At 43.8% G+C, this 12,619-nt stretch overlaps 1 protein-coding gene across 1 annotated transcript; it reads right to left on the reverse strand.

The window, feature by feature from the left end:
- Positions 1-1,825: 1,825 nt before the first annotated feature.
- Positions 1,826-11,722, reverse strand: LOC115107958 (heterogeneous nuclear ribonucleoprotein U-like). The gene is made up of 14 exons (XM_029631782.2): positions 11,053-11,722; positions 9,995-10,109; positions 8,071-8,150; positions 7,634-7,773; positions 7,328-7,427; positions 6,957-7,069; positions 6,334-6,597; positions 5,975-6,094; positions 5,612-5,740; positions 5,196-5,364; positions 4,461-4,739; positions 3,893-4,173; positions 3,498-3,671; positions 1,826-2,458 (listed from the first exon to the last, which is right to left on the reverse strand). The coding sequence occupies exons 1-14, from the start codon at positions 11,537-11,539 to the stop codon at positions 2,408-2,410; spliced, it is 2,502 nt and encodes an 833-aa protein (XP_029487642.1). The 5' UTR covers positions 11,540-11,722; the 3' UTR covers positions 1,826-2,407.
- Positions 11,723-12,619: the final 897 nt, after the last annotated feature.

Below are 12,619 nucleotides of genomic sequence, written 5' to 3' on the forward strand. Positions count from 1 at the left end.
GTGGCCACCGGCTCATCCTAATGGAATCAAACAACCAGCACACTGTCAGGAAGCTGATGTAAATGATGCTCAACAAATCTGTTTAACCATGAGTCCCCGCCTGGAAACCTTCCCTTGGAGATATGGAGGAAGAAGCACTTGTTTTATAATCATTCACTTTATTGATCATGTGACAAAAACGTAGAAAACATAACTGAAGCATCAACACAACATTGTCCAATTTAAAAAAATCTCAGCAGGAAGAGAAAAGCTGTAAGTTACTTCCAACGTAATGAATAAGTATATTGAAAATCTTTAATATACACACTGCTGAAAGAAATTTTTTGATCTGTTTGGGCTATTTTTTAACTTACATTTATGCAGAATACTTTAAATCAGTTCACGGACATCCATTCAATTTGACATGGAAAAACAAACTTCAAGTACACATCACACCTGGTCATACAATTTTAAATAAGCTAATGAAACAATTACAAAATGGACTGACAATTTTGTCTAATTGTTTTCAATGATCTAGCAACACAATGTTAGTGGAACACACATCACTTTGACACTGCTGTTAGGCTCTTCAGCCTGAGCTATGCGAGTTTACACATGTAAGAGCTGACATTGTCGGACTACTGTCACAAATTCATTTGAACAGAGGGTTCACACACCTCAGATGACTGACTTGGTTTGGACCTGGATCACGTGTGCCATAAGACTGTTAGCCTACTGAGCTTAAGCCCGGGCATTAGCATTGAGATATAAGAGCATTGGGCCAGTAACCGAAAGGTCGCTGGTTCAAATCCCTGATCAGACTACCTGAAGAATCTGCCAAAGTGCCCTTGAGCAAGGCGCATAACCCTAATTGCTCCTGTAAATAGAGCTGGATAAATTAGACTAAAAGCAAGACTCCAGGTCTCTAACCCCCATTACACATACAAAACTTAATGTCTGCTGTGTGTTGCAATGTCAGTCACTTCTAGTAGCAGTGAGGGTATTGGTGGGTATACACTGACATGTAGGCCTTTATTTGCTGGTGTAAATACAAGCCGCTGTAATTTTTAAATCAACCCTTTTCAATGTAGCCTACAACTGAGTGTTGAACATATGTGCTAAACCAGCCACAGAATGTATACCCTTCCATTAAAGCATAGTTCAAATTAGCCTGGTCCCAGATTTGTTTGTGCTCTTGCGAACTCGTTTGTGGTCATCGACTCTGGGAGAATCTCAATTCCATATGGCTTGCGTCCTCTTGTGTTAAAACCCATTGGATGAGAAAGCCAGAGGTCCTGCCCCCCTGACATTCTCCACCAATGGTTGAGGCGAGAACAATTGAGATACTCACACTATTCAAAGCTTAACCTAAAAATGCCACACCAATCAACCAAAGTTTGGCAAATTAAAGGAACCGCTCTTCAATTTGCACCTGAGAATCAAGCCTGGTCAGCACCATGATCAGTAATGTGTCCCATTTTATCAAGAAATATACAATTCACAAAATTATGATATCGAAAGGCATAATGCAATATTTAAAATGGCTTCTAATACCCTACAGAAATGGATTTGCTGTAATACTTCAAAGCACAATGGCATCCAGATGAACAGGTATCTCTTGCAAAATATCAACTCAATGAGATGAACCTGTATCATGAAAAGGTGAAAAGGAAAGAGTTGTGTATCAACAACGGATGAATTACATCAGTAAGTAGCACATTGTGAAATGCTAACTGTGTAGATATAGGGCGGATGTAGTTGTTTGAAGTAGCAAACCAGCCCATTGCACAGTCAAAAGGTACTTTAGGTAACCTTTGAACTCAAGTAAAAGTCATAAGCCATAGACTTCTGCAAAAAGCAAATAGGTTGTTTATTGTAAATCTACGGAGTTTAGATTACATGCTTGATGTTTTAATTAAAAATAACAAATTACTGTTTGTTGCTTATGGACTACATATACAAATCACTAACAATACTATAGCTACCATGCCTCTCATAAGATAATAACCGAAAGGAACTAAGTGTTCTCACTTCTTATACAAACATAACTACGCAAGACAATATTTACATTTTGTAAAAAATAAAAAATAAAACATTACACAGAAAGTGCACAACCCTGAAAATGTCACTGAAGCAGAGGAAAAACGTTGCGATTCGTGATGTGCTATGTTTCTCAAACATGGGATTTTTAAAAGCATGTGATTTCTTTAAAATGTGGGGATCATAAAATGTACAAAATCAAATGAAAAACCCATAAAGCTTCAGAGAGACTCCTCTCCTCGGATGTGGAATGTTGCTCCATCGGCTTGTGTTTTTGTTTTCAATTTAAAAAGTGGGTTCTAGAAAAAACGAGAGGGGTGGGGCAGGGGGTCCGTGGCTAGTGGTTGGTTACCATTAATGGCCACCAGTCCTTTTGATCAGAAAGTCTTTAATAGTATCCTGGCTGATACTGCTGGCTCCATGGCTTCTGGTTCCAAAACTGGGGACACAGATCAAGGAAGTTAGATGCAGACAATAGAAGACAACTCTTAAAAAGTGACATTAGGCCTCACAATGCAAACTTTCCCAATTCGCGTTCACAGCCTCAAAGTATACTCCACCATCCAGAATGTAGTCATAATACCCATAAAACCTAGCAGTCAAACAGAGAAATAGTTCCAATCATTTTTCATTAATTTTTCCAAATAGGAGATTTTTAGAAACACTTAAAATAAGGGCTGTGTTTTGCATAGGCTTACCCTGGCGTGATGTTTTGATAACCTTGTAAATCTCTAGAAGGTGACATATCAATCAATATATTTGCCTGTATTTACCACCCAAAATAAAATGCTAATTATTTGCCAATGTGGCTATCATAAAGTACTACAAATTCCATGATCAACGAGACTGACGAATCGAGGCAAAGGTAAGAATCGCTGGATTAACTATCTAATGTTATATAAATGTAGTAATGAATAAATTGGCAACATTTCTTAAATTAACAATTCTGTGAACTGTCTTGTGCAAGTTTTAAATTGACAATCCCTGTTAGCAAAGGTGTCTGCTAGACATGACACGCAGGAGCCCGCAGGGATTTGTAGTTTTGCTAATTAGCATGTTCGAAAATCAGAGTAAATAAAGCAGAAAATATTGTTAAGTAACCCTGGCCTAGCGAGACTTACATGGTTACCAAACCTTCACGCCAGGGTAAGCCTACACGAATCAATCCTAACTTTAAGTGTTTCTAAAATCCCCTATGGGAAAAATAAATTGAGGAAAATGATTGGAACCATTTCCTTGTTTGACCTCTAGGTTTTGGGTATTATGACACATTTAGTGGACCCTATAGACCCTAGCTGCATTTACATATGTAGTCCAATTTTGATCTTTGCCTAATTATTAGCAAAATACCAATTATTTAATAAAGATCTATATTGGTCTGCCTGTGTAAACACAGCCACAGTGTGAGAACAACCTTCAATTGTTTTACAAGGCTAACAAGCTAGGAATTGCCCTTTAAACTCAAAACGGAGACTCACCCCTTGCTGCCAGCTCTGGTTGAAGGCCTGAGCCTTGTCCATGCCAAATCCTCCACCAGTCCTGTTGTCTCCAAATCCGCCGCCACGTCCACCATTCCTGCCGCCCCCAAACCCACCGCTGCCATTCTTGTTGCCAAAATTCCCACGGCTGTTGCCTGCTCTGGGCTGGAACCCCTGGGGAGAAAGACATCTCGCTAATAAATACACAATTGTAGCAATAACTTTTTGATAACACCTTATTTGGATAGTTCCCTAAAGATGGTTTATAAATGTAATGCATCAACTAACTATATACCAACTCTAATAATCCAGGTCAAGTTTGAGCATCTACACACCTAGAAGATTATCCAAATAAAGGCCAACTTGTAATTCTCCATTGCTGTGACCAAACCCACCTGGTTGAAGTTGCCCCTGTGACCGCCGCCTCCTCGGCTCATGTGACCGCCGCCTCCTCGGCTCATGTGACCGCCGCCTCCTCGGCTCATTGGAGGACCACCTCTGTTCATGGCCCCACCCCTGTGGCCCCTCATCGGTCCTCCTCTTGGGGCCCCTCCTTGGGGGGCCATGAGGGCGCCGCCCCTGTTGAAGTTGCCCCGGTTGGCGAATCCACCTCTGAAGGCTGGAGGGGGCATGAACCCTCTAGGGGGGCGAGTGAACCCACCACGTGGGCCTGGAGCTGGGTGGAGGCAGACATGGACACATCAGTTAGACTAGGGTTGAATCTTAATGATCTAAAATCCTCTGCTCATCTCCACTATTCAACAACTACAGGATAAATGCAAGTGAAAAAGGGCAGAGGCCCATCAAGAGGTTTGATTTGCCTTCACCTGTCCACTCCTATCAGATCATTGCAGACAAAACAAGGAATGTTTTAGCAATTTAGCGAGACCTAAAAACGAGGTTAAAACCAGTCATGCCAAAACCCTAATCTGACCAATATGGCCGATAATCGTGACCTCCCACCTCCTCGGAAGTTGCCTCTCTGCTGGAAGCCACCTCGTCCACCTCCTCTCTGGCCAGGTCCACCTCCACGGCTGAACTGGTTCTTGCCTCTGCCTCCCCCCCGGACACTCCCTCCTCTCTTGGGGGTCAAAGACCCTTGGTTGGGCTTCTTCTCAGCCGGCAGGGCCGCCTTGCTCTCCTCCTTGTACTGCTCCACCAGCTTGGCGGCATCCTCCTTCTGCAGCTCAGCGTAGCTCACCACAGCGAAGCTCTCGCCTTCCTCTGGCAGGGTGAAGAATCCTGCACAGGGGAAAGAGTCAAGGAGATGGTGTGGTTACGAAGACAGCTTATGAACACCATCTTATGATGTCCTTCGTAGCAAAAACTAGATTTCTAGTGACGGTAAGCGCTGCTATGAAAGCTGCGGTGTTCCTCCCACCAGGCCCAGAGGCAGGGGTACAGCCCCTGACCCAGGGTTTAGGAGAGAGGGTCACTCTGCCCCCCTGATATGGCCACTTGTGACACAGACAGCCACGAGTGGGCAAAGCTTAGAGGGGGCTAGCCATGCTAACATGAAAACCAATATAGTTTTAGGGAGAATATATACGAGTGTACGTGTAACCTTACTCTATTACTACAAACTTTCTGAAGGCTTTTGGATTAGTGCTAAAGATGTGAAGTCGCTAGCTTTTTAGCACGGTAGGAGAGACTACTTTTAAGTTTTTATTAGTGAAGTAGCTCAGCTCACGGCATTACCTTTCATTTTGAGGAGAGCGTGCTCGGGCACGTCTTTCCCGTCGCTCTCTGCCTTCTTCTGGGCCCTCTCCTTGTAGTCGTCGTCTGAGGGACAGACCACCACAGCCTTCCGCTGGTACCCAGCAAATAGACACATCTTCCTCTTTTGGCCCGGGGCAGACAGGTTGGTCTGGGCAGAGGAAGGAGGGGGAATTACTTATAATGCTGACCCGTGTGAACATAAATAATGATGATTTGGACTGCTTTGTTGGCACCGAAGACCTGCCTACACTATATAATGATGTACTCATGTGTATGAGACTATTCTATGTGTATCCAAACATCTACTTTCCTATTCACAATAAGTCCTAAAGGTCAGTGTTCGTGACTTGTAAGAAATCGGCTGTGATGGAATGCGATTGAATATCAAGCCTTACGTGGTCCAGGATATAGTTCCTCTTTTTGCGAGCAGCGATCTCAATGAACTTGCCCAGGAAGAGAGGTGCACGCTGGGAAATGGCCGTGAGCTTTGTTGTGTCCTTCGCCTGACGCTTCAAACTGCCAATCTACATATGAAAATTAATGGCAAAAAGAGACTAATAAGATTGATGCAGGACAGGATATACACCTACAGTGCCCAATGACCAGGGACTACATATACAACAATTAGGATAGGACTGAACGTTTAGCTCACAAACCAAACTGACAGACAACTAGGACCTCATTCTAAGATGGGTGCAGAGAGAACTTACTCTAAAATACCGAGGGCCACAAACACCATGACTAAGTACAACACTGACCATCATCTTCTCCACGATGGTGTCGCTGCCCAGGATGTAATATTTCCCAGGGTTCTCCTGGATGTGCTTGTTGACCCAGGTGCTCTTTCCTGAGCCAGGCAGGCCCACCATGGCAATCACCTACAATGACACACATACGCAACAGATCAGTAAGTGGTGGAAGAAGTTATGCACATAAAATAATCCACATTAGTTTGAGGAAAAGGGCCCTAGAAATATGAGAATCATTATCTGATACACATTTTACTAGCCGTTTATTCTGAAATATACAGGTTGAGCTTATGGAGAGATCACATTGCTAGGGAGGCCCTTGTGTCAAACAAATCACTGCCAGTGATGTTTTGGGTTGCCATAGTTACCTCGCAGTCCTTCTTGGTGTCAGGTGCCTTGGGTCCGCGGACACGGTCGTCCATGGTAACCTGCTGCAGGAAGGTGTAGCCCTCTGGCTGGGGGAAGTAGGGCGTGTCCATCTGGCCAAAGTTAAACTCCACTGCACAATTGTGGCAGATGACGTGGGGGAAGAGCGCTTTCCCTACTAGGGACTCCTTACTGGCCTGGAAGGCCACCACTGGCTCATTACCGTTCTTAGAAAAGGACATCTCCACCTCCTCACCTTCAAAGTTCTGCAATATAACATTTTACAGCTTGTAATTTCAATGTACAAAATATAACATTGACCATTGAAAATGTGAGGTGCTAATGAGGAAGTTCTCCCCAAACACAAATACTGGTTGGTTTTGATGGGTTTGTGGACATAGATTACCTTCTGACTTTGAAGACAGCTTACATCACTGACCATATTTTTAAATAAATGTCATCTAAATGCTTTGTTTTTTTGGGACGGGCCTCAGTGACGAGGAACTCGACACCACATGCAAGTCTGAACATTCATTTATAAAAATAAATTTAAAAAAAAATCGGCCTGTGCGTTGAGAATATTACGTTATTGCAATTAGTAAGGCTAAATTAAGAAATATCTTACAATGAGGCAGCAGATGACATCATTCTCATCATAAGTCTCCCCGAAATCTTCAGTCACGCAATTGGTGGTTTTCTTGCCTTTGCCAGAGTAGGCATAGGAATGCTCCTCCTCACCTGCAATGACATAACTCACGTCAGACACGATACACACAGCTGACTAGGTGATGTAACTAAAACTAGGATTTTGTCATATAAATTTGGTGATTTTAGTGTTTCTGCACTCATTCCATAACACTGCATTGTTGCCTTGCAAAATACAACACAGGCTTTGTTCCAGTTCCATGTCATGCTCCCTAACAACCTCTAGAGGGTGCCAACATCCCATAACAACCATTACTTTTTTAAAAAACAACAATGCCATCGGAGACTGACCAAGGAGCAGACTGCCAGTAGCTAGGGACCATCCAACCTGGACCTCATGGATGTCCATGTTCTTACTGGATATGTGTTTCACTGGGATTTTCTCAGTTATCTGTAGGCAGAATATTACATTGGTGATGTTAGCAGCAAATGGACTACATCAGGCATTTAATTGCACAACCAGGCGATGAAAAATATATGAAATAAATATGACCCTTTATTTAAATTATAAAAATGTTGATAAACCCATTATCGTTTGTTATCCGAGGTCAGAATGTTATGAATTCCCAATTACAAATGAAACACAAACTGGGCTACCTTCATCTCGTAGCAGGCCTTGCCCTGGGACAGCCCGTATGAGGCTCTGCCCCCAGACCACAGGTAGGCAAAGCTCTCCATGGTGAGAGAGGAGGCGCTGTAGCGGTCCCGGGACACCTTGAAGTGCAGGTCGCAGTTATCTGGAACACAAACAAACAAACCACATTAAGTTCCCTCTTCTCGGTCCCCTGACACGTCTAGATTCGGGTGTCATATCCCAAAATCGTCCCCTAGGCCCTATGCGCAGTGCACTAGCGGAGATGAGAGAATATTGGAACGAATGTAGGCAATATGGCAAGCTAATCAAGTACATAGGGGCAGTAGTAGGGGCTATGATTTGGGATTGGGTGTAGGCATATTACTTCTGCACAAGTTTTTGTAGAGGGATTCATTAAACCCAGCCCCGGCTGTCCATCTACACAACAAACATGACTCACAGTTGTCCAGGCAGACTGTTGTATCATCAAACTCCTCATCTTCCTCCTCCAGGGGTGGCAGTGGAGACTTGAGACTAGGCCTGAAAGAGAACACAGCCAGTCAGTCACAACGTCAAGAGAATTAGAACCTTTCTGACGGAACCTGAATGCAATCGCAGGGACAGCCATCCGGTTGTGACCTCCTCCCGGAAGAGAAGGAGAGGTCCAGCAGTGGAAAGAGTCCAGACTATGGGCAGAAATGGAACTCCAACATTTAAGCTATTGGAGTCTTCAGGTTTTGACAATCACAATGAAACAGAATCACTTACCTGCAGTGGTCCACTGGTGCCTTGGATAAAAAATACAAAATAAAACTAGTCCCAGGGGCTATATTTCTTATTATAAAAAGCAACAGCCAAAAGGCCTCAATGTGGGCAGAAACTGTGTTTATGTTTTGGAGAATGCTGAAAGGTCATGCCGTAAAGGGGTGCTGGATATATTTAACTCTGTGTGGAGCTGCTCTCACTAAAGGTCAAATCTCACTGAAGCTGCCGCTTCATATTCACGGAACAGAGGCTCGCAAGCTAGCTCCATGTAGCCTATAGGGGCTTCAACTGTGTGGCAGGGGTTCTAATACCCCAGCAACTGTAGTGATAAAAAGGTGAACTTGTTTGGAAATGTTGTGCCACACCGACTTACGAACAAAGGCCTTCAGAACCAGAATCAAGCTGTTGCCAAGTTGTATTTATGAAACTAGCTTTGAAATATTGAATAGGAGTATCACAACATGAGGATGAGTGTGTCCAAAGCATGTAGACTGAAGCATTTGCAGAACTAAACCCTGCCTCCGGCACAGGAGGAACACCATAATGCAGCGTTGCTCTTCAATCTTTGCAACAAAACCAAGTTAAAAACCTGTTCTTGGTCATATTGCACAGTCCTCACAATAGCCACTAGTGCTGTAGGGTCAGACGGCAATGGCCTCTCTCAACATTGGTCAAACCACACTCAGACCAAGGAGCATAAGCCAGGGGTCATCCAGTATAGTGTGTGGTTTAGCTAACAGCTACGAGGGGCTCTGCCCCAGTCAAAGGATCAGCCACCAGGTGATTTATTTGTTTACACAGGCTAGTGACATTCTGAGATGACAAGATAACCGCTCACTGGATCAATGAAAACAAAATAGGGTTCCAGATACACACATGGGGGAGGGGGTGTCGTTTCCCCAGATACAGATCAGCCTAGTCCTGGACTAAAAAGTTTGTTTAATGGGGAATATCCATTTGAATTTATTTTAAGTCCTGGACTAGGTTTAAGTGACCTGTATAGTGAGAAAGCATTCCTGTAAAAAAACAACACATCAATCACACGGAATATAAATGATGACATGGTGGAGAGAGACGTGATTTGACATAAAAGCAAACATTCAAAAAAGACAACAGTGCGAGCAGGAACAATGAGCGGTCAGTGGAGAGCACCCATCTCCAATTTGCGGAAAAAAGTGATACGTCCGGAAAAAAGTGATACATCCTTGTGCCCGTACGCGACCCCCCCCCCCAACCAACCCATCATCTGCTACTCTTCCGGGAGTTTTTTTTGAGCAGCTTTGCGTCACCTTTGTCAGTGTACACAATAAGCCTTTCTGCACAAAGAGAGTGAATGTTGAACAATCAAATTCATAAACTGGTGTTCGTTTCTCTTACTACATTATGCAGTCCATAAGGGGTGTATGTGGGCACTGCATGTGTAATAATGGTAAGGTTCATTTAAAAGCCAGGGATGACCCTCAATTCAAACATGTATGAAACTTACATAATGTTGACAGAAGTTAGTTAAGTGAGGGTTTTGGCGCTAATTAATGCATTGGCGCTTAAAGCCAATACAGTTCACATAGCTGTGATGGCTCTTCAGACATACCGAAGGCCATTTTGTCTCCCATCCTTACCAGCTGTATTTGTTCTCTTCAATAAATTCAAAGTAGCCCCTTCCATGTTCCTCCCGGCGTCTCTTAACACCCTTCTTATTCTTCTGATCAGCATTCGTGTCTTTGTCCGCATCCCCTTAGGAAATAAAAGAAGAATATAATGAGGTGCTCCTTTATTGAAAGGATAGGTCGCACTGTGACTGTGGTGGGGCTGGCCCACAGAAGACTAACTTGTTGCCCATTACATTAGGACCCCATTGCCTGTCTGAAGTTAGACAGAAGTCTACGGCTGTTTTGACCAGAGAGTAGGGTTGATTACAATGTAGCTGGTCAACAATACAGATCAAATGTAAAGAGATGTAAACAATCACGACAAAAATATTAAAATAGGCACAATAACCCAGCTACGGTTAGAGTTATTAAAATGGATCGGGAAATAGACCATTGTCAATCAGTCCCTGACGTTGGGGTCAATAGTTTACTGAGGCAAGTCAGTGAAGAGACGAAACTGAACTGCAGGCTATCCTTCATTGACCCCCTTCCTGCACAATGCCATACGCGGCTGGCTTATGAGTTAGCTTGACAGCTAGCTAGCTAATCCTTGTTCATTCAGTTACTGTTTACACAATGTTTGTTTTTAGCTAGTTACATTTCTAATATGACCAGTTTATTGGAACCCGTTTGTAGACGCATTTAGAATACTCTTGAGTAGTAGTTAGAACCACGAGTCTACCAAAACCAGCACCTGTCGAATCTTGTCCACTGTCTGCTAGCGTCGCGAGTTAGCCATCTTAGTTAGCAAGCATTCTTTTGTGTAGTTACTAGCTATGCTATCTAGCTAGGCTAACCAACCAAACAGAAAAAAAGTACGTATAGAGTGAGCCCAATGGTGTTCTTCGTGTAGTAGGACCAAGTTAAACAATATTTACATAATATTCTAGCTACACTAACCTTAACTAGCTAACAAATATACATCGAAACCAATTTCGCGAACGCACCCGACATATTATAGGCTAACGACGTTAGCAAAAACATGGGACACCCAGCCCAATCATTTTCGAATGGAACCAGCGACTCACCCTCTGCTGGATGGTCTCCAGGCTCACCATCTTCTGCGTCCAATGTGATTTTCTCCATGTCGTCCACACCTTCCTTCAGCATTGGATCCATTTCTTCCTCTTCTACCTCACCCATTTCGTCGTCCTCCTGGGCCGCATTCTCTTCCTCCTCGCATTGGTTCACGACAGCGGCGTCTCCCTCTCCGTTTCCATTCTCTTCCTCCTCGTTGGCATCCATGCTTTCAACGACGGGGCCCTCGTCTTCTTCATCCTCCCCCATGTCCTCTTGGTCATCAGCAGCGGCGGTGGCGTCGTCGTCTCCCTCGGGAAAGCCTCCCTCCGCGGCCTCCAGCCCAAGGGGAGAATCTCCAGCCAGGGCCTCTTCGTCAAGCGCGGCCTGCAACCGGTCCATCAACTCGGCCTTCAACCCCTTGTCCGACAGCTGACGCTTTTTCAGCTCGTCCTTCAACTCGTTTACTTTCAGTTTTTTTACGTTAATTGAACTCATTTTGATATATGTATAAAACACTAAACTGAAACACGCTGTTAAAATAAAGTAAAATTACAACAAAGACGGGAAATTCTGTAAAGGACGCTATGCAAGTTCACGTATTTTTAACTGCGCCAAATGGCAGTAGCGTTAATAGAGTCCTTTTCACTGGCAAGAAGGGCTTGTGGGCGCCAAAGTGAGCAAACCCCTCCCGTGTTCTCCCCCTTCTTCTATGATATAATGGCGGTCTGCAAACCAACATTATAGGTGCATACCGCCACCTACTGTTTTGGAATGTGTGGTCAATCACGGTTTACAACATTTCTAAATCCTCCTAACGCAGTACTTCTGAGAAAATAAAAAAGAGCCCTACTAACTTCTAATAGACCTCCCCATCCCCCAAATCCCTTCCAACCACCCAACGGTCAATGACCCTACACTTCAATCTTTCCCTCTCTTCAACATACAACAATATAACACATGCTCCACCATGTCGTCGGCCGCACACTCCAGACACAAACCATTCACATGCTTGCCAGCCCGATGTAATGACGAGTTCAATGTATAATGTCCTAAGCACAATTGAGCAAACACCACCTCTTCCCTCCTAATCTGACCTTTGAGTCTTGGTCCACCAACCTTTCATTGGAGGGCATATAAATGCCGGCCCTTGGGCTTAGAGTCCCATCTCAACCACACATGGCTCTGATCTTACATTTGGCCTCACCTCTACCCAGTGGAACATTAATATGTTATATCTAATTTCAAAGCTCTTTTGACTAACTGGTCTACAATTTCATTCCCTTCCACAACCAAATGTGCTGGGACCCAGCAGATTCTCACATGAATACCTCCAATAGTAGGTGACTCCTATTAGATTTACCTGATGATAAACTATTTAATACCGACAGAGAATCTGAGCATATTATAATTCTTACAGGTTGTACGTCCTCCACCCACTGGAGGGCGACTACTATCGCCAACAGTTACACTGAGAATACTGTTGGTCTTCTACCCCTCCCGTATTGTTATTATTTTTGTGCGTTTCCGGCAGACTAGATGCTGTATTGCTGCCTTTCTCAGGTCAAAGTGCCAATT

This window comes from Oncorhynchus nerka, linkage group LG24 (genome assembly GCF_034236695.1).
Source record: "Oncorhynchus nerka isolate Pitt River linkage group LG24, Oner_Uvic_2.0, whole genome shotgun sequence".
Taxonomy (NCBI): domain Eukaryota; kingdom Metazoa; phylum Chordata; class Actinopteri; order Salmoniformes; family Salmonidae; genus Oncorhynchus; species Oncorhynchus nerka.